The sequence below is a fragment of the Thermobia domestica genome, chromosome 2 (genome assembly GCF_964235325.1).
Source record: "Thermobia domestica chromosome 2, izTheDome1.hap1.1, whole genome shotgun sequence".
NCBI classification, from domain to species: Eukaryota; Metazoa; Arthropoda; class Insecta; order Zygentoma; family Lepismatidae; genus Thermobia; species Thermobia domestica.
The window spans coordinates 150247370-150271345 of record NC_137455.1 but is presented as its reverse complement, the minus strand read 5'-3'; the positions used below and the strand labels follow the sequence as shown (position 1 = coordinate 150271345).

General features: G+C 34.6%; 1 protein-coding gene across 2 annotated transcripts in view; it reads right to left on the bottom strand.

Moving 5' to 3' along the window:
- Positions 1 to 22852, bottom strand: part of LOC145676267 (uncharacterized) — a 45611-nt gene extending 22759 nt beyond the window's left edge. Inside the window, exons 1-4 of one of the 2 annotated variants that reach the window (XM_081747163.1) lie at positions 22679 to 22852; positions 13264 to 13447; positions 6761 to 7080; positions 3331 to 3399 (exon numbers count right to left, since the gene is read on the bottom strand). In XM_081747163.1, coding sequence (XP_081603289.1) covers positions 3331 to 3399; positions 6761 to 7080; positions 13264 to 13447; positions 22679 to 22732 — 627 coding nt within the window. In that variant the 5' untranslated portion in view covers positions 22733 to 22852. Of the gene's footprint in view, positions 1 to 3330; positions 3400 to 6760; positions 7081 to 13263; positions 13448 to 22371; positions 22574 to 22678 lie in introns of those variants that run through there. The other variant, XM_081747162.1, reaches the window with a different exon arrangement.
- Positions 22853 to 23976: the final 1124 nt, after the last annotated feature.

Genomic DNA, 23976 nt, shown 5'->3' with positions numbered 1-23976 from the left:
AAATAGACCAAGAAACATATTTTTCGTAAGCGGCAGGAAAAGGACGAGAAATCATCGCTCCGCGCACATCAGCTGAAACTCAGAGCAGCGCCAGTTGAAACCCTCGCGATTGAGAGCCAAACCGAAACACACACACACACATACAAAGGCTTCCCTATGAAAAGGTTCGGGCGCCGACATGTACTAATGCGCTTGTGATGCGGCTCTCAAGTTAACATTGCGTTTAGTATACTTATTTTTATTTAAAAAAAAAAAAAAAAACTTCAAAATTCCCATGACAGGCTTAGTAGTAATAGCCAGAAAATTTAAACGCTCTCAACTTACACGCAACACAACAGATGCATCTATTAATATCGCTTTTAATTGTTTTTTGCGTTCGTTAACTACTTTGACACAATTCTTGCCTTACTAATGTTAACTAATTTTGTATTCACCATTGATTATAATTACTTAGAAATAGTGACTTGAAGTTTTCTTTTTATTTTCCCCTTAAATTTGGTTTTATTTTACTTAGTTACCAGAATTCGATGTTCTTTTGGTGAAAAAATGGTATTCTGTGACTCTTGTAACAAAATTCTTTTAGTCTTACCTTTTAATTCAAAATGCATCAACACAGGTATCCAACCAATGAGTACGAACTACATCTCAATTCTCACACGAATTCTAAAGAAAATTTGGATAAATGCTTCGTATGAAATCATTTTAAACCTTCTACTTAAATTGAATAAAATTTAATAATTTGTAAAGTTCACTTACAAATTAAAAAAATATAATCCTTCCTCCATTACAACTCCACAGAGAAACACTCATAGGCGCACATTGTACTTGTACAAAATAATAATAATAATAACATGAGCATATTTTTGTGTTTTACTTCGTACTGACCATGTAGTTTTGTACGAAGTGAAACAGGCTTCCGAAAAGTGTCGGACATATCCTTCCTATTTTCACTTTTCGAAAGACAAAATTGTTAATTAGTACTTTCACATTTTGTTCTAGAGATTTTGTCTTCTCACTGTGACAATACCATTGTACTCCGAGAAAAATGTTACAGAGTCTGCGTTCGAGGTCTGTGTTAGAGGCCCATCGAAAAGCGTTTAAACACTGAACTCTCGTGTTCAATTTCAAATGTATACCGATTTTCCACAAGGCTCATATATTTTTTGTTCTTAAACGATCCCTTCACAATGTCTTTTACAGAAACAGGCTTCCATATCTCGATTGTAATACAGTAAGAAAAAAAAAACAAAAAACTTTTCAATGTTTATATGCATACTAGTAAGATTAAGATTTATTTTCCTTCCTGCAATTTTTCGTTATTATCATTAAAACGAAAAGTTCAGGTCCCTACTTATAGATTGTACGGAGTACAATGTAATACATAAAACTAATTTGTAAAAAACTGGGGTATAAAATCAGAATTATAGTACGCGGCAAAACAAAAAGTACTGAAATCATATCGTTGACATAGATTTATTTCTTTTTGTATAATGTAATGAAAAATAAGAAATGTCAAAAGGATGTCAACTAATTGTTACTCAACACAAATTGTAAATTTAAGAGGAATCGAGCCTGTACATCACGTGTTCAAAATGTTGACCATTACGTCTAACATTCTTCATAGCCGTTCTGTAGATCGATGAACATGTTAGTGAACACGGCTTGCTGGAACAACAAAATAAGTGATCAAATCTTCTCTCTTAACTCCAGTACAGTGGTAGGGTATTATCTATTCGGAAAATTGCTTCCTTTAGTATACCCCAGATGGCGGAATCTCCACTCATCTCCTGCAGTGAGATGCTGGCCCACACCGTATGAGCGGAAATAGTGCTCTAAAATAAACACCTTCTCCTCTGTTGTGAGTAACGTTATCTTCGCTCCAAGTCCATACTCCGCTAGTTCACACAGAGTTAAGCATACAATGTGGCTCTCACAGCTCATATCACATTGTGCCCGCGTGCCATTTGCACGCGAATTTCAGTACTGTTTATTTTGCCGCATACTGTATAATAATATAACTGAAAAACAGATGAGCATTTACTGACCAGTAAGCACTCAAAAAATATGAGCGTAGTAAGTGTTGCACTTCCCATTTCCCCAAGTTCAGTTGCTTCTTTGAGACAGAATACCTTTGAGTATTTTCTTTCTCGAGACAGCAAGGTGTAAAGGTAACTTAAATTTTTTAGTAAAATTGCTGGATAATAGTATTCCACTTCTTATTCAGATTCCCTTTCCCCAGTTTTAGATTTAATAAGCTTTCTTGTCCTACTATGATAAGATCCGTAATAAAATCACGTTTATTATTAAGTTAATAATGACGTGCCACTTCTCCTGCTCTTACTTCAAAAATAAGGACACTTGGAATATTTCACAGAATTACTAGCAACAGCTAGGTCCGTGACATTGGTTGTCTAGAAACAGCGAGAAAGAATACTACACTAATTGGCGAACAATCTTCCCTTTCGCTGTGCCTACAGCATGTGAAGTATGTTGGATGTCAGCTTTCATTTATTATAATTATTTATCTGTTACAACTTCAGACACTATAAATAAGTTTTCAAAAAACATTGAAATAATTAATCTGTCACAATTGTTTCACACACCCGGTTCACAGCCTGAAAATCACTAACTTTAGTAGTTGTTATACTCCATTTGCTAATACATTAACGCCACTTGTAGGACGATTCTATTAAGCATTTAAAGCCTGCACATCATTTCCTAACAGTTGTTAATTATTTGGTTATCTGTGGTAATGTTGTTCACGATCAAATAGTTGGCTTAATGTATTCTTGTTAATACAGGATATTTCAAATTACTGTATATATTGTTTAAAACCGAACCACCTTTAAAAGGATGAGGTAGTATCTCAATTTCATCTCGACGTAAGGGATTTTCTCTATTGCTGTGCAAGTGCTGCGGTGTACCCACCTCGATCTTCAAATTTAACCCTTCTATACATCTTTCTTTGAGGAACTGTAAAGAGCACAAGTTACGCCGAAAAACAACAAACACTTTACCATACAAGAGAGCAAATTGATTAAGTCTATGACGCTGTATCATTAAACAATACAATCGGTATGTTGCTCTGCTTAATGTTGTTGTCGGCGACGTATTTCAGCGGAAGGTGGCCACTTTAAACATTTACGTCCGTAGGGTACACAACACCTCAAAAATTGTATATCTATCTGCTTTAATTAGTGCAATATTGTTTTAAAAAGTATATACATTAATTTGAGACACACTGTATGCTGAGAAACTGAACAATAAGAATAGAAAAATGGTTATTATTAATTTACTTACAAAATCACCATTGATAACTATAACAATTACCTGTGTCAATGACTCTTGACAAACGTTGTTTTTACTCCCGTTCAAGTTTTTGCTCTTTTCTGCTTCTTCCTGCGAAGAAAATCGTGTAAATGAAAATACGTTCAAGGAGTAACTATTCCATATCTCTCATATATTATTTTTGATTAAATACATGTCTTCAATTTATCTATGAATAACTTCAAAACTAAAATGTAAGATCAAACAAACATAAAGATTCCTTGACTACGCATTCGTCAGAAGTTCACATCATCATTTTTTTTTAACTCTTAGATCCTGTAATTATGTACCATTTCCTATTCACTGTTTGGTTCTACATGGTACATATTATCAAGATCAGTTCAAGTGTAAGGCGAGAATAGAATTATATAAGTTCTAGTGTCAATTGCAATATAATCTAACACATATACAATGAAACTAATTATTGCGTTACTAAAAATTCTCAGAGAAGGGAGCAATAGATCCTACTGAGTTGAGTTGATTTTAGTTAGCGTCCCTTTCAGCAGCAAGGTTATATGAGACGTGGACCTACTGATTAACGTGGAATCCGAACCACATGAGCTCCCGCCGGGAATCGAACCCGGGTCTCCCACGCCATGGATCCTACTGACACCCCTGGTGGCGCCTATAACTTCATGTTTGGCTCTACCAACCTTCAGAAAAAAGATAAATTACCACTGCCTTACTGCATCAGAGAATTGAATTTAGGTCCAATTATTTACCACAAAACACTGTATGATTTGAGTTTCTAAATAAACAAGTTATTACGTATATGGTAATTGTACATGGAATTGTGTTATGGTTCATCTCTATAATTAAAAGTCCTGTCTGACTGATTCATCAATCCCAAGCCAAATCGATTAAGCTAGAAACTTAAAATTTGGACAGGGTATACGATTTGTGATGTAATGCCCCACTAAGGAAGGATTTTTGAAAATTCGACGGAGAAACGAGGGAAAGAGATATATGGATATTTTAAGGTTATTGTTGCCACCCATCTCGGAATCTCTGAACGTTAGAAACACGAAATTTGATATATGGATTTCTTATTTAAAATAATTACACGTGTCTTTCAAAGTTTTTTGATATCTGACCTGGAAGGGAAGAAATGGTAGTGAGAAAGAAAAAGATGTGGAAATTACAATTATCATAATAAGATATCCATACCCTGGAATCTCTCAAGGTTAGAGACATAAAATTCGGTATTTAGACTTCTCATTTAAAATAATTAGAAACGTGATACGCCGTTTTTTGATATATGCCCTAGAAGGGAAGAAAAAGGGCAGGGTTACAATTGTTAAAACTGGATGGTCACATCTCGAAATTTGTTAAGATTAGAGACTTGAAATTTGGTATTTACATTTTTCATTTAAAATAATTAAAGACGTGTTCCAGCATTTTCTGATATTTCTCCTACAAAGGAAGTAAAAAGATGGGAAGAAAAAAAATGGCGCTGCAATTGTTCAAATAAGATGGTCATATCTGAAAATCCTTTAAGGTTAGAGGCACGAAAATTGATGTTTAGGCTTTTAATTTTTATATAATTAAAGATGTGTTTCAGCATTTTTTTTTCTTTTGTTTCCCTTAGAAGGGACAAAAAGGCTGGAAGTTCTAATCGTTAAAATAACATCGCCGTACCTCGAAATCCCTTAAAAGTAGACGCATGTTAATTAAAGATGTGTTTCAGAGTTTTTTGCTTTTCCTTTACAAGGGAAGAAAAAAAGATGGGGACTGCAACTATTATAATACGATAGGCATATCTTGAGATCTCTTAAGATCAGAAATACGTTAGGAATATGAAAAGTGTGAGGCCGTAGGCTAGTTATCTCCAAATAAACTATCAGTACTTAAATGGCCGATAAATTTGGTAGAAGCTGGCTACACTAGCTTATCTTTAAAGCTAAGATGATATTTGTAGAGTGAGGAAGGAGTAGATTCTTGGTACCTGACCTCAGTGTGAAAATTAAATGATACTGATTTTACTTTAAAGTGAAGATAAAAATGTAATTAAAAAAGTAGAATATGCCATACAAATTTATAATGAGCAACACTGCAATGCCACTAAATAAGTATGACGAGAAATACGTCGCCGTTTTGTTTAGTAAGTAAGACACCGCTGTTAGAGAAGTACTAAGGGGCGAAAAACGAACACTAAATTAAGTTTTAAACTCGAATAGAATTGATAAGACCAGTATATGACGATAATTATTTTTTCGTGCAGATATTCAGCTGATATTCACGATTTAAATGGAGTGTGGAAATGATAGATGATCCTAGGGCAAGGACGTCCGACGTCCGATTTCTGTTCGTACTGACAAAGTTACTGCGTAAGTCACACAAAGGTTGTAAGAAGATCGTTGTTTAAGTGAAAGGCTGATGGGAAATGAGTTTGATATTAGCCAGTACATGATTCGTCAATTTTGGTAGATGACTTGGGCAAGCAAAAATTACCTTCCCGGTTTATTCGATATTCTCAGTCTGATGACCACATACATTTCATTTTCACTACTCAAGACTGCTCAAAGAAATATGTGTAAATTCTTAAACGTGATTATTGAAGGGAATAAAACTTTTTTCACCTAAACTCTTACAAATAAACACTGAAGTACTACTGAGTGCAAGTCAGTAACATCGTGAAAAGCCAACTGGTGTGTTTTCACGATGGATATTATTCACAAAAACTTCGTTTTTGATAGATAACTATTACTGCAATTTTATATTTGAGTATTCTGGAATCATCTGGAACCCCATTACTAATCTAGTTAAATAAGTCCAATACTAATCTAATTTACACTTTCAATTTGCATGTGCCTGGAAATCGAAAATGTACTCAGTTGAAGTATAACTAATCAAATATCTTCTACATACCATATCAACTTCGGAACGAGCATATCAATTCGGATCTACCTTCTCTTAAGGTGTAGATTCTCTGCAAATTTTAACTAAATTTGTTCTATTCCTCTGAAGTTCTGTCGAAAAACAAGTATGAACTAAAAAATGCAATTTTACTGGAGACTATTCGACCTGCTTAATTTTAATTGTATATCTGTGTTTCATTACTTGGAAATGGATTACGGTACAAAGGATTAAAATGTCCCTCTACCTATGTGTGTTCTGTGCTGTATCTTACGAGAACATGAGGAAAAATCTTGTCACTTCAGACTCTCCAATAACATGTCTGCTCTAGACCGTTAGTTGCCGTCGCATCTTCAATGAACTAGTAAGTTTCCAGTGTAACAAAATTAAAAACGGTGATATTTGAATATTTTGCACATCTTATCCATACATTAAAAGATTCACAGCAAATACTATTACTACACTATGAGATATTACATGCTAGTAATGGTAGTTCGTATAAGATCATACAGAACACAATTATTTACTATCGTTAAAACATAGTAATATACCTATTTTTTCACTTTTAAAAACTCACTTTATCAACAAGTCTGTTCCTCAGTTTCAGTTTAGTATTATTTGCAATCTTCTCCTGTATTGAAGAAGTAACTTGATTATTTTCTGCGGTCTGGTTTGATTTCAAAGGTTGAAGATCCACTGTTTCAGCAGTGTCACCAATTGCTATAGCTTTCATATCCCCTTTCATGATTGTTTTATAGTCCGTCAATTCATCATATTCTAACGCATCTTCATCTATAGAATGTAATTCACTAATACTATCGATCACTGGTTCATTTGTACTATCATACGCTGTTTCACATGTTGATTCTCTCTCATTTAATACTTCATTATTAACAGCTAAAGATGAAAAGAAAAAGAAAAAAGAACACAATTAATTAAGAAGAAAAATTGTAATTTCAAAAGATGTAGAAAACTAGCATAATTATATTACGTAGAACTTACCACAATAGCTTTCCAGATTTCATCCGTCATCGTTAGTTTTCGTACGAATATGTTGATTTCACGTCGCATACAAGTTACAAAAATACAAGATAAAAAGAGATTATGATAAAAAGGAAGATGAACCAGGAACACAAACTATTCATGAAAAACTGAATAAAAGTATTATTCATTATCCTTCAAATTTACGTAGTATATTTTTTATTTTTCTATGATTTATTTGTATTTGGTATATACTTACTTATTCTCCAGCCAGAGGTGGATTAACGATTAAGCAAAATAAGTACGTGCTTAGCTTAGAGCATCAAGGGAAGGGGCAACCACACAACTGCTGACAAGCTTGAAACTCAGGTGAAAATAAGAGAAAAAATATACAACATACAGCAGAGATATTTTCTTTTCAAAGTGATGTGCCACACGATCTCATTTCATCATTTATCAACATTGAAGAGCATTCTCAGTGCTGTCAAAAGCTGATTGATGCTTACTCAGAAGACTTCAACAGTAACTTCTCAGCTGAGCTTCAGCAGTTCCATTCAAACAGTGTGTTCGCAGTAAGTTAATACAAAAAATAAACTCAATTAAATTTAAAAATAATAAATAAATAAATAAATAAACAGTAAAAACAAGATTCAGTCATGCTGAACCTTACAAAAGACAATATTGAGTGTGCATTTTCAAATATAGACATACGTATATTGCTCAGCTAAGCGTTCCTTTTCTCAGTTGAAGTATACTTTAAAATTCCAGAGCAAGTTAGCAACAAGATAGACTAGATGCCTTATTTCTAAGTACAGAAGCAGACGTATTACATAGGATTACCTGTGCAAAGAAAAAAAAAAAAAAACTTTTGAAGTATAAATTTTCCATCCTACTGCAAGTTCTGTTTAATTTCCATAAATGAAATTTTATTTTATGGCATATAATTATTGATTATATGTTGAATTAAATATGTATAGGCACACCAAAATCTTTAAGTGCGTAGACCTTAATCCGATTCTGCCTCCAACGTTACAACCTGGAGTAGGTTCTTCTTCTTTTATGTTTTTTTAACGATCTATTTTCATTCTTTCATATTGTTGGCGGATGCTATCAATCGAAAGTTAAAGGACAAACAAAAAAATTCGGAAGTTATTACGAAAAGTCTACTCAATGAAACGAATGTAATTTAAATGCTTCGAATATTTGCCTTTTTTTTTTTTTTAGGCTAAAAGAGACGGATGGTAATGGAAAGATTGGTAGAATCAGAAAGAATAAGCAAGAGGGCCATATGAAAACTCACGGATATGAACTGCTTGCTACAAACTTACATGGCACGGACCCTCTGCATCATAGTTGAACGTTCTATCACAGACCTTCTGTGCTCTCCGAAATTTCTCTAAATGTAAAGAATCAAAATATTCACATCTAGACACTAACCAACTTAGAATTCTGTCGACTTCTTTTCTTTTTAAACTTTTTTGATCCACTTTTATCCTTTGAAAGATCGAAACAAAATATCAGGTTAATCGCCTTTTCATTTCAGGGGAAAAAAACTAAAAGGAGGGTCCGTAAAACAACGCTGGTATAAATATACGAAACAACGAATGAAAAACCCAAAAAGTAGTGAAAACAAATACACACACTACAAATATGCACACTATCATAATTTCGCTAAAATGCTTTATCACAGTGGTCGCCAAACTTATGAACCTTCTCCGCAACCGTATCGTTTTTAAATTCTACTGTGAGCTACCGACCAAAACAACTACGAACTCAAAAAAAAAAAAAAAAAAAGTTTGTTTATTACCTATAAACTAACATTTCTAGGTTAGCCAACCGGAGCGTTAACGTGATCTACCAAAAATGTCCCCGCGGGCTACTACTAGCTCGCGATAGACGGTTTGGCGACCACTGCTTTATCAGATAGAGAGAAGAAAATGTAGGTAAAAAGAAAAACTAAAGAACAAAGAAAAAGCTGTGAAGCACCCAGGTGTTTGATAGATTAAAATGAAGGGTCATGTGATACTTTTACCAGGTCAAATGAAGTTTAATGGGAAAGCAAAAATAATGGATACATGAGAGCGAAGGAATAATAAATGAACATAAAAAGGTATAATATACAGAGGATTGAAAAAGAAAAATTAATGAAGGTTAGTTAGTTGCTTTGACGTCCCTTTCAGCACTGGGGCTACTGAGATGTGGACCTACAGCTTAGTACTAAATATGAACCACATCGAGCTCCCACCAAGAATTAGGTGCCAAAGACAAGTAAGGTAACCATAGCCACGAGAGACCTTACAAATTAATAAAAAATAACAAAAAATAAATTACAACTAATGAACAAAAATATAAAAATCAATTTTAAAATATCTACAATATTCATAGTGTTTACCTGAAAATATATTGTCCACAGACGAGACACATATCGATTGACAGAAGAAAATGATGTATGTCTCAATAAAAGTTCACGAGTACTTTTTTTTAGAATTTTCTTTTTCTGAAGTTAAAAATTGGTGCTGTATAAGAAGCACGCTACCTGTTAAGGCGAAATTGACACAAAAGTATACTCTTATTAACCTCTTCATTAGGACTCTTAGCACGACGACACTACATAGTATGGTTACGGAGATGAATTCCAAAATATTGACTCTTAAACTTTAATTTCTGTTTATATACTAGGGGGCGCGGTGGGTCAGTGGTAGAACGTTCACCTCCGGTGCTTGGGGTCCCTGGTTCGATCCCAGCTCGCGCCGTGTGGACTTTGTGGTGGACAAAGACCGTGCTCCTGGGTTTTCTCGGGGTTCTCCCACTTTCTTCATTCCACCATTTCACTCATCTCTCATCATCACCGTCTCCTTTAGCCTAACAGGCATAACCCTGGGACGTAAAACTTAAAGATTTCATTTCATTTTATATATACTGTACTTATATCAGTCGACAGAACATATTGAGCTAAACAAAATCCATGCTTGAGGATAAAATCTTAATTCGAGAAAAAAATCATTTTTATGGCGCTAAAAAGTATGTCGTTCATTGCCAACCTGATCTTGGTAGTTTTATTCTGCTGGAATAGATTATTTATATACAGGGTAATTAAAGTCCCACTTTCAAAATGCTTTAAAAAAAAAAGAAAAAAACATGACTTCAAATTTCAACTGAATATATTTTAAAAAGGGGGCAAACGGAATGCCATTACAAAAAACGTTCTGAAGTGTATCAATAGATGGTGCTGTAAGCGGCGTAACGAAAGTGGATTCGGCTACAAGTGACATTTTGAATTGAATACAACGGCTTTGGCATGAGTTGCACATTAAACCAACTGTACTGTTCAATGTGTATTATTGTTTCGGTTTTGTGACGGAAAAAATGACTTCCAAGTCATTCAACAGTTGTGACACTGTGCGTGGAGAGCCCATCCACCATGGCACAAAAGCAGGATCCTTCATTGAGAGACGGCTGACAAGCTGTTCAGATGCAACATAAGGAGAACGCCACACACATACCTCGCGTTTTTATAACAAATGCAACGTGTCGTGCGCATGAGTGTCTTTTAATTTGCATAGTACACCGCTTGCAGCGTCATCTATTGACACACATTGGAATGTTTTCTTTCTTATGCCATGCCGTTTCCCCCTTTATCAAGTACATTCAGTTGAAATTTGAAGTCATTGTGACCAGTGGTTCTTTTTTTACAGCATTTTGAAAGTGGGACTTTAATTATAATTGCCCTGTATTTATATACTGTATATAAAATATATATACTATGAACTACCTTATTGCATCAACTGTTGTTTGATTTATTCTAACAGCGACCCACATACTATTTCTAATGCACAGAGAAAAGTGTGTAGGAATAATAATATTATAATAGTAATAGTAATGATAATAATAAAAGAAATTGGCAAAGATTAAACAATGTTTTGTGTGGAGAAAAGAAGTGTGTGTAGTGAAATTGAGTGTTATAGACTGTTAACGCAAGGGAACGGGGGCGGAGGGATGGGTACGACGATTCGCGGATAGAATGTTAATATGTCTTCCTTTTTATGGAGGATATGGAAGAGTCTGAGGGAAAGATTTTGCTACATATTTGCGAGGAAGCTGTCATTAAATGGACTATGTGTTCAGGATACACAGATAGGGAATTTGGATGCTAAAGGAATATCGGTTATTGATGCAACTGGAGAGGAGAAGTTTCGCCAATACAGAAGGGTAGACAGTGAGTGCATTTAAGGATCTAAATTAGGTCGAAAGAATTACAAACACGGAAATGATAAAAAGTGTCTGTTATGTTTGTGGTGGGATGTTGGAAGGTCAAACTGGTATCAAATATATAACACGTTTTACACCTGGGATTCTGGCATTTCCTCGGCGGAAGTGTGGAGCATTTCTAAGTTCTCGTAATGAAGGTGTAGGGTATGCAGGTTAGGAAGACTCCGGCAAATGATTTTGGACAGGTAAGAAACACTCACGATTTAGTAAATTTTTATCTACCTAATTTTGGTATAGATACATCAAGATTGATCAAAATCGGATTGACATAACCAAATGTTCAAAATCTTACAGAAGTATGTTCGTAACTGTTAGGAGTGTGTATGCCACTGCCTACAGTGTCTGTATTAGTGTTAAAAGATGACAGGATGTGATAGTTAACAGTATTTTCTTTTATGTAAGTACATATATATAGCTCTAATAATCTTTTCTTAAGTTTACACAATAATTGGTATCTCAAAAACTACGCATGAGCTTTGATACTGACGCATATCATTTTATTCTATTTAGTGAGATGTATAGATTCGTACATGTCTGATCTCTGGATTTTTTTTTTCTGTTAAACGTTAATACTATTGTAAAATTTACAAACTGTAAACTAGACTGTAGATAGTAATAAATAACCGCATTGGAAATATGTATATTACAATTTACAATACGCTTAGATGCAGATTAGACTGTAAATAGTAATAAGTAACCGCATTGGAAATATGTATATTACAATTTACAATACGCTTAGCTGCAGACTAGACTGTAGATAGTAATAAGTAACTGCATTGGAAATATGTATATTATAATTTGCAATACGCTTAGCTGCAGACTAGACTGTATATAGTAATAAGTAACTGCATTGGAAATGTGTATATTACAATTTACAATAGACTTAGCTGCGAACTAGAATGTAGATAGTAATACGTAATTACATTCGAAATATGTATATTACAATTTACAATAGGCTTAGCTGCAAACTACACTGTAGATAATAATAACAAGTAACTGAACTGGAAATACGTCTATTACAATTTACAGCACGTTTAGCTCCAAATTATAATTATTTTCTGTAAGTTGGACTTCAACGGAACCGAGATGACCAACTTAACATACATTAAAAAATGCGAAAATATGAACAGAAATAACTATTTTTGAAACATTTCATATTCTTACGAAAATCTAACATTAAATTTCGACCAATGGAATCTCAGCAAACATTGGCACAATAACTCAATGGGATATAAATAAAAATCATAAGACAGTGCAACATGATAACTTAAAAGTCTGCTATGATCAGAACATTAACAACAAAGTAATGATGTAAAGATAAAAACAAATATAGGAACTTCAATAGAGACTGGGAATAGTAGCAACCAGAAAAAGAAAGCATTTTTCTTTAACTATAGTGTATTATTTTATTGAGGTCAAAATATTTAACTATCGCAATCAGATGAGGCTCCTCAAGAAATTTTCCTTTATTACCTATACAAAGAACCACGAAAGAACATAATTCGGTGAAAATATTCGCTAGATCAAGATCTTATGACAAGAAGTGAATATGAAGAACTCAGAACTTTAAAAAAAATGCTCTCCTCCTATTAATTATCAACCTTTAAGTACATTGTCAACAAACATACCTGTGTCAAACTTCTTTCAATCCCGCATATTAGTAAGAATTACATTGATGTATCATATACAACTTTCTTTTTAAAAAATACTAGTTTATAATGAACTTCGGATTCTTCGGTGAAATAAAACTAATTCACTACGATTCATTTCACATATTTCAAGCAAGAGATTTATTGAATTAAAATTAAAGTAATATTACAGAATAACAACCTGAACTTGTGACTAGAGTTGCAAAATTTGATTCATCTTGTTTAAAAATCTGTAAGTTGGCTCTCCTTTCAGATAAGTCTTCATTATTGTCCTTTAAGTTTTCAATACAATTCTTCAAGAATATCACAGCTTCTGAGCGCTCAGATGAGTTCAAATTTTTAAGAGAGCTTAGCACAGAACTTAGCTGAAAAAAAAGAAAGAAAATCCTTTTGTTAATCATTGCATGGTTCGACATGAAATAATATATAGTATTAAAGTTTTCATTTTTGTTTTACGCAATAATAATAATAAACTTACTTCCCTTATAAGGATTAGTTATTTTGTTTCTATCTTTCGACATTTTGACTTCTATGGTCCTGAGGTTTCCCCTCTGGGATGTTTTATTTATTGAATTACTTATTTATTTATAAGCATAATTCCAGATACAGCTGAGCGCCAATTTGCACTGAAATATCTAACAAATCTACGAGATGATAACAACATCAATAAATAACAATATAATAATAATAAATAACAACATTAAGTATTAACAAGAAAGATTGACAATAGATGACTAAAATTTATCCATTAAAATTACGTCGTAGTGCAGAGTTATGCAGAATTATGTCGTAGTGCAGTTTCAGAATTAAATAAATCTACGGGTGTATGTGATATTTCAGTGTATAACTTCAGAAGGCTGTAGAACAGAGAGCGCTGAACTATTGACAGTCTAGGTCGTAATAAATGAAAAAGATGTGTGTTACGATTTTGTCTGAATAGAATTCGGAAATACACTTCTGAGAGTAACGTTTCGGATCTGAACTGGCCATGCGTGAGTTTGTAGAGAGATCTGAGATCACTGATTTTATGACGAGTGTCAGGTAGTTGAATATTTAGTGTTCGTAACAGTTCGTGCTTAATCATCGCATGTGTGCGAGGTACTCTGAAACATACTATTGCCAGGAAGAAGTTGAGAACTGAGTTTAGCCGGGATAGGTTTGTAGGGGCTGCCATTGTCCAGATAGGTGAACAATATTCCAATTTAGGAGAAATGATTGCCTTGTAGAACGCTGCTAAAGAAGAGAGGTTTCTAATCTCTGTTAATCTGTACAAAATTTCTAGAAGACACATCGATTGTTTAGTAATAGCGTTTATATGTTCTGTAAAAGTTAGTTTTGTGTCAAAAGTAACTCCAAGATCTTTATGACTATTGACTCTCATGATGGGTGAATCATTTATGTTGTGTGAGGTGTGTACAATATTTTTCTTTAGGGAAAATGTTATGGATCTACTCTTACCGGGATTTACTTTTAAGAGCCATGTTTTACACCAAGAGGAAAAATTATCTATGTCGTTCTGAAGTAGGTCAGAATCTTCTGTACTGTTGACTTCCCTGAAGGTTTTACAGTCGTCTGCAAATAACAAGATTCTGCTGGAGGTTGAGTTGAAGCAATTAGCCAGGTCATCCATATACAATATGAATAAGAGTGGACCAAGTACACTACCCTGGGCTACTCCGGATGTTACAGGCAGCGGGTTAGAAACTGATCCCGCCAAGACGACTCTCTGGGTGCGACCTTGTAGGTAGCTAGCCAATAAGGATAAGAGTGGCCCATGAACACCGAATCTATTAGAGATTTTATAAATTAGATAAGGATGGTTAATGGAATCGAAGGCTTTAGATAAATCGAAATAGATTGTCAAGTTGTGCATTGTTGGAGATACTATTTATGGCATGATTAAGCATGTTACTTAGGTTAGTAAGATAAGAGCTATTGGGCACAAAACCATGTTGGGCTGTGTTAATATAGGAAGAAGTAAATTTGAGAATTCTGTGTTTGATAATTTTCTCGCAGACGATGGATATATTTGAAAGAAGTGAAATAGGCCTATAGGATGACACGTGATCTTTCGGGTCCGGATTTATAAATGGGGGAGACACGGGCTGTTTTCCAAGATGGAAAATATCCTTCTATGAAACACCTGTTAAAAATGAGCGAGAGTGGAAAAGAAATAATAGACGCTGTGAAACGCAGAAAGATCGAACATATATCGTCAGCGCCTGAGACTCTCTTGGGTGGGAGAGACAATAAGAGTGACTCAATCTCTGAAGGAGTGGTAGATATTTGAGATAATATAAATGGGCAAACAGACTGAACAGGGGGGGGTAAGTGGATGATGTACTTACATTAGAGAATTTCTGTTCTTTTATCATCTTCTGCACTTGAGTTGTCATTGTACATCACAAGAGGTATGTTAGAAGTGTTAGACCTAGACCTGATAAAAGACCAGATAGCTTTTTTGAGTGACATCTTATATCAGAAAATTTCTTATAAGTGTATTCATTTGGGAATGCGCGCCACAGTTCCCAAGCCCTTTTCTTATTCCGCAATATGTGGCGAGTCTCTTCGTCGTGCCATGGTGGAAATTTCATTGTTATTATTTTCTTGGAAGGTACAAAGTCTTTTACTGTTACATGAGCAATATCGGTTAAGAAATCCACTGCCTCGTCTATTGTCCCTTCTAGTACAAGTGTCCACGGTAATACCTGTAGAGCTTTGCAGATTTCGTCCTAGGGGGCCTTCCTCCAGTCAGGTAGAAACTTCCTTTGAGAGGTGGGTCGTTGACTGTCGGGGGAGGGAGTGCAACAGGAAACGCGGAATGTCACTTTTAGAGACTCGTGGTCTGAACTAAGTAAATTCTTAGATGGGATGACACTTTCTGGGGGAAAAGTTGAGATGACATAATCTAAGTTCTTGTTTTTACGCGTATTATGAACATTATATTGTCCCAAGTCAAGACCGTGAATAAAGTAGTCCATAAAGAAAGTGTCATTTGTGTCTGATGCTATCCCATGTTTGCTGTCGATCCATTCCAGACCCAAGTTATAGTCACCGAACAGAATGAGTTTGACACCTTGTGACAGGGCATCTACAAGTGATTCATGGCACGCTTCAAGTAAGCATTGTGAGCTGTTTCTATGTGGTCTGTAGAAACATTTAACAAAGAATTTTGTATTTCTGGTCAGACGTACCTCGGCCCAAACAATTTCACAATCACGCTAATGAGGTCATTCCGTGCTCTGCTGGCCCATTTAATATTAATACACACTATCACTCCTCCACCACGAGTCTTATGATCGTTTCTATATATGGCAAACTGATTAGAAAACGGGAGTTCACTGTCACTTGCCGATTCGTTCAGTCATGATTCACTCATCACTAAGCAATCGTATTCCAGCAGCTCACTGATATTTATAGCACAGTCTGTTAGTTTGTTCCTAATACTTTGTATGTTTTGGTAGTATACCTTAAAGGTGGTTGTCTGGTCACTACATTTTGGGCCAGGATTCACCTGGACATCATCACATAACAACACTAAACAAAGAATGTGGAGCACCTGGTTTATCACATTTTTCAGGCGTGAAATCACGTTGTCACGGTCACTGGATTCATGCCTTTGGTGTTGCGCGTTGTAAAGTGTATTTGGAGAATATGCTGCAGCAACAAAACATTATTGTCTTGCACTGCATTTCCAGTTTGATGTTTCGTGCGATGCATTGTCAATGACATATTCCAATACACAATAAATCACAATAATGATCACAATAGAAATCACAAGACACACCGAAACCACAAATATTCTGTCCAAACCGGGAGCACGAACTTCATCTCTTCTAAGCATAGACGACATCTTGAAAACATCTTTTTTGTACGAAGGAAATTTCGAACTGCAAATGGCAACATGCCTTAATTTTTCTTCTCAGTACTGGTAGGTCAGAAGAATAAACTAATACGTGTAATAATTTATTAGTTTATTCACCGAATAGTTTTAATTTCTAAAACTAAACTGATTTGAAGTGTGTATCAACTTCTTAGTTTATTCATCAAAAAGTTTTAATTTCTACACACTTAGGACAAGTTAACACTCTTCTGATCTACCAGTACTAAAAAGAAAAAAATAAAGAATATTACCATCAACAATACAAGTTTTCCTTCGAAAATAAAAAATCTCACAAGACCACCACTATAGATCTAAATATCGAAAGAAGGAAACAACAACCCATTATAAGACACATAAGCTACATAGCCTATTCTTTTTATTATTAATATTATTATATAAACAATAATAATAATAAACTAATGAAGGCAGTAAAACTTTATTTCCCTTTCTAAAAATAAAGTTTAAAATTGCTTTAAAATTCTGTTTCTGTTTTTTCTTTTAAACCAAGATTTTTTAATTATTTTTCTTAAGCAACGATTGTCTGTTGTTAACTCCGTACCTGAAACGAAATTACGTATTAGCCGAAAGTACGTGGTTGAGAATTATAGTTTTACAGCCAAAGGCTATATTTATTTCAAACAAAAAACTAAAACAATAATCATACAAAAGTAGACAATTTTGAGTAAATTAATTAATTTTATTTAGATTATTTTAATACAAATAGACATTCGGTGGTAAATATATAAACCAGAAATGGAATTAAGAAGAAATAAAGAAGAAAACGGTAATAAACCTATTATTAAAGCGAAATAAAAAATAGAATAGAATAGGACCTGTCGTCCTTCGCAAACTTGTGGAAAATTCACCTCACACAACCACCCTAAAGACAGTACTGGTGGGTGGACCCATGAGTTACTGACATGGCAATGTCACCTTTCCCAAAAAGTGTTCAAAATAAGTCTTTCGGTTGTTTTGGACAGTAGTTTATGTAGTTATATACTTAGTTAACATCAGTGCACGTTATGAATAGCATCTGTCAATAATTATTTAGCTTTAACGATTTTAAATACCTGCACCATCTTTCTTTCTTACCTTACTGATTTATAAGGAGAATTATATTTGTTTTCTTTGGAAAGAAATGGAAATTTAATTGTTTTAGCGTTTTCTTCTTCAAATTTATTTAAATTAAATGTCCCTTACTTGGTAAAAACTAAATATTCTTGTATATGACATACATGCAAATTTAAATGTTGACGTTGTCTATTGCAATACCGTGTTGTTTAACAATAACACATAACTCTTATTCTTAAAATTTTTAATATTTAATATACGTAATATTAAATTTATATATAACGAAAATTCATTTGGAAAACCAAGGGAAGTGAAGAACAAATTTGTAAAATAACATCATTAAAATTCCAATTCATTGCAAAGAAAATAGGAAGATATTAATCAGTGAAAAAAAAAAAAAAAGATACTTTGGTAATCAACACTGTTAAGCAAACTGGGACTAGATAGACTAAACATGAAGCACAACACCTACACTTTATGTCATAAGCAACAAAAAAAAAAAAAAACACCTCGTATCATCCGCTTGACGGGAATTTTATAACTCTTTGCCTTAAAAGTGGTTAACTTTTAAGCTAGGCACTTTTTAAAAAAAAAAATGCTTTTAATAATGTAGGTGGTTTCACCATGTTCTAAGTACTATAAAGATAATCAAATTAACTATAACAATAAAATATATTATTTATCAGGGATGCTATAATTGCCCTATTTTGTTATGCTTTGGGCCAATTATGACAGAGTTTTCTTCATTTGTAGCAGAAGAAAATGAAATGAGAAAATGAACTTTTCTAGGTACAAAGATGTACTTTTCCCAATAGATCTGGAGTTAAATTTTGACTGAAGAGTCGATAGTTACATTATGCTTCAGTAAGTCCTAATGCAGCTACCAATATTATAGCCTATTTACATTTTCCAAAATATGAAGGGACAGTAAATGTTTAAAATAAGCGACAGTAAATGTTTACACTTAAATTGTTATATTGTCATTGTTTGTTGAGAGAGAGAGAGAGAGAGAGAGAGAGAGAGAAGAAGAAGAAGAAGAAGAAAGAAAGAAAGAAACATTTACTGTTTGACTTTTCTATTCATAACTTCCTCACACAAACAGAGAGAGAAAACATTTAAAACATCATTCTAATCGCTTTATGACATGACTGTCCAGTCACTGCAATGTAAATACAATGGAAACCAGAAGACTTTGCCATAATTTACCCACGGTTGCGGCAATTCTGGTAGTCATGAGTTGAAGAAACAAATCTCGAATTTCTGTTACATAGAATTGAAATTTTTCCTCTTAATACATCGAAAAAACAAAGATATAACATGGAATCATTACAGTATTTGTCAAAATTAAACACAAAAGATATTACTTTGGAATATAAGCAGTTAAAATTAAGGTTCCCGATTACCTGCCATAATTGCCCTACATTACCCTAACAGGTATAAAAGAGTAAATGAAGGTTCACTGGAAGCACTTGACAAACTTTTTCTTTCTTTCTTTTTTTTTTTTTTTTTTTTTTTTTAAATAAGATGGTGAAACTCTAATGTGAGTATGAGTTAATAACAAGAGACACTGCTGAATAATATCGTCAAAATGTTTATTTGTCTCATAGTTAGCCCAGCGGAAGGTGAAATTATAGAGTAGAGCTTGAATAGTTATGTTCTATACCAATGAATGAACAAAAAAATTAAATTTGGTACGTGGAGAAGTAATTTCAAGGCGTTTGACTGACTAAAACTTGTTGATATAGACCTATTTGCCTTATCTGTCCGTCCGAGGAAAAAAAAAAATCTCAAGAACTAGTCGATGGATCACCATTAATTTTGACCAGGATGTAAAGCGACAAAAGCCAGGAATCAAGTTGGTTGAAGCAAGGAGGTGAAATGTGATCCAGAAGTGATAGAAATCAATCGTTTCCTGTTTTAATGTTGATTATTAGATCAAAATGGTAATACTTAGTGAGAAGCGATTTCCTGCAATCGATTAAGCGTCCAAAACCTTTATTCATAACTTTTTACTAAAACAGAACGTCCAAATCTAACCCGAGTTAAATTCATATAAAATTTAGGCTCCGGCTCTTGAGCCTTTCCTAAAACGATTGGCTATATTGGAACTATAATTTACACGATTTCATTCAACTGCGATTAAAAATCGAATAAATAAAATCCATAGAACGGAGGTCATGGGCACCGCTCACAGCCAAAAAGTGGCACAAAACTTGCAAAATTTGCACCTCTTGACATCCTGATCAACAGAAAACTCTTAAGATTTATTTTAACTAAACTGTACCTTTTTATTTATTTCAAGTTTGACGCTTCTTCCTGTCACATATGAAAAGTCTCAAGAGCAGCAAATACTTTTCCACTCGGACTATTTTGGATGCTTCCCCATCAATTCACCCCCGACACTCTTTTACATGTGGTGATGAGGTTTTTTTTTTTTTTTTTTTTCAGTTATTAAGTTAATTGAGGTCTAAAGATGTATATTATGTACTCTGTAAGTTTACTTGAAATCTGGCCAACACTTATGGGCTAGATCCACAAGCAGAACCTTAACAGGCATCAAATTTGGTCTTTTATTTTTGTGTTATCCCAATATGTACTTCTTTAATCAGGAAATACACTCGTAGTACCTATGAATTAAGAAGCAAGAGTTAAACCCTTAGGTATACTACTATGTGCGCAAGGAAAAGTGGCTTCTGACAGTTGGGTAGAGCACGTGGAGTATTGGAGGCGCTGTTGCCAGAGGCTCAGCAACAGAGACAGCAGCTCTGGCGACAAACTTAAGACGTTTAACAAGTCGTCTCAATTATCGGCAACAGCGCGCTCAGTGATCTTCGTTGCCTAGAAACAACGTGCAAGAATACTGTTGTGATTGGCCAACAATCCTCCCTCTCGTTTTGTTTACAACAAACATATGCAGCTATCTGTCAGAAGCTATCTTTCAGTAACTCGATAATAAGTGCATTCTCTTTAGGAAGGCTTTTATATACAGCGTCGGATCCGGTTATAACCCATTCAGTAAAAACTTGCGCTAGGTGGCCATCAAAAAGGATGAATGCTATCCAACAGTTTGGGCAGACGAAGCTAGAGAACCCACACTGAAATGGAGCAGGCGTGTCAGCAACGGTGGGTATGTGTGTAGCGAGTACGTGTGGGCTTAACATACTGTTCTCACATACAAATTCAGTGTATCATGGCTTCCTTTGGACTATTACGTGCTTAGAAGTGTACACTCTGGACTCTGTCTTTTTAACATTACTAGGGATGGCAAAACTAAAATCCTCATATATTTTGATTACTTATGTATGTCTGTTTTGATATTTTTGTAAATTTTACAAATGTGGGTGTCCGTAAACTGAAACAGCACCTTTATTTCAGGAAGTAAATTTACATACATGATTGTATAATCTTCCGCCACCAGAACACACGCACTGAGTAGATCTTTTCTAGAAACGGGATGGAAAACCCGCAAGGCCGACCAATCTATAAGGGAGGACAATCCCGATAATTTGAGGAGGAACCCAAGACAAATATATTCAATCTTATTCATTCAATTGTGACTTTGACTTTGGATATAGTATACGTAAAGCCGCGTCAGTTCCCGAAGAAGCAGGACGCTCATACTTTTAGGGATTATTCATTGAGTATCTACGAACTTACCAAGGGGGTAACAAAGCGACTTTTATTTACTTATCGACTGATACGAAAATAAAAAAAGAGCGTACCTGTACTTTATATCTGCATGTGTAGTGCCCTTGTACTTTACCTATGACTGTGTGTGGGGGGGGCGGGGGTGTAACGCATATCGCATGTTTTGTGCACATGGATACTTCTTACTATTGCACTACGTAGAAAACTTTATGGTGTTTCATGTAGAAGTGGTAATAGAACACAGAAGAAACGCAGATCAGGGAGTTCTCATGTATACTATTACCGTGACTTTTTCTTGAAGTTTGAAATTCCTACCGAAAATTTGTCTGGAGGGACCAAAAACTTAATAGGTAGCCCATACTCACAAACTTGCTTATTTTCATATATCTACTTAAATCAATTACGGTACCTAACAATCTTTTATTAGCAAAAATCTCCGTTTATCCATTAACTTCTTACAGAAGTGGACACGAGTGGGAACAATTTTCCGAGTGATATTACGAAAATACAGTTACGAAACTTAATGCAATCAAAAAGTAATTTCTGGCGTACAAATTGCCACATCACTGAGACTGTCAATGACGCAGAACCATTCTAAACATTACGGAAAGAAAATAAACGAAAGGTTCCAAGGATTTTCCGACATCATATTAAACTCGAAATTTGTTGTTTTGGATTATATCTTACGTCAAATACATCAAGCTCTGAAAGGACGACCAAAAATCTGAAGAAAGTGGCACATAGTACGTCACCGGCGTGACACAGCATTTCATAATTTATTTTTTCCACTTTCATGAAAATAATTAAAAGCATAAATTGTAATTCAAATCTCCTTCCCAAGAACTTCATCCACCCCCACTTCGGCAGCACGCGACTGAACTGAACTCAATAATATTAAGACAGCTGTGACGAAGGCAATAACAAAATGGGGCTCGGAAAACTTACTCTCTTTACGTCCGGTCTTGCAAAGTAAATAATATAATCTACAACTAACCTGAACTTGGAAATCAGCTAATGTCATGCGAGCATCATTATTCTGATTAGACATTACTGTTAAAATAAATATGAGTCACACAAACACACTTCTTAATAACATTAAAAACTAAAAAATATATTTAATCACGTAAACTTTCACTATGACAAGTTCCCCATTAGTTTTGGCGCTTATACATAGATGTCACTCCTGAGCAACAAGGAAACAAATAAAGGGGAAGGTGCGATGTTGATTATATTATGCATATGATTGCGAAAATTATATTTTATTTTCTAATCTTTTATGTAAGTATTTCTTGGTATCGATTAATTATTCATCTGCCAACAAAAACTAAAATCTCCCAGGTTTCTATTTCTTACACACATCTCATGGTTAACAAATATATTGAGCATTATGAAAGTTTCCATCAAACAAAAACATACTTTCTTACCAGCTTGACGTACCACACGTCACAAGCTGTATTTTGTACGAAGCCTAGCCTAGCTGAGTGTCGTTAACGTGCTTTCGAGCAGTGGCGGATTACCAAATAGGCCCACTAGGCACGTGCCTATGGGCGGCAACACTTGGGGGCGGCAAATCTTTTCTCCAGAATATAAAAAAATGTCTTATGTACGCAGTAACAATTTAGACCTTTGAAACCAGTGTTTCAAATCAATGGTTTGCAACACTTTCGCTTCATACGGAAGAAACCTTGGTGTCTCGTATATATCTATCATATGTGTTATCGAGAAATGTTTCGTGTGCTCTGCCTCCTTCAGATTCGAATTGAGGCGTCAATTAATTTGTTTTTTAACCCGTACTGTAACTTTTATCGCTTGCAATGACAATAATCGCCCACCCAATCTTGCTGGTTTGTTTTTGTAAATAAACCGTCGATTTCTCACACCCCTGCGAAACCAATGACCAACCGATAAAGAAGACTGTTTGAAACTCGCATAGTCGCATTGCCTGTACAATGTCAGTCTTTTTTAAAAATATATATATAAAAAAGACAGAGCGAAAGAAAATACAGTCGGTCATTTTTGAGACTGCTGTTAAGTGAGTTAGTGCATCTTTTGCATGGGCCTCAGAAGTAGTTGTTTTTTACCGTGTTATTAATCTACTCGGAGATACTTCTGTTATATGCAGACGAGTATTGGTGCTTTGCAATAAATAATTACGCAGATATCTAATTCGATGCAACTAGTTTTTGCCTTACTGTGTTTTCTGGCGCATTCAGTTGGTTGTTAGTGCGTTTGCTATTTGGTGTTTTTTTTTTTTAATCCAGCAGCATGAAGCGAACAAAATTAACTGGGGCG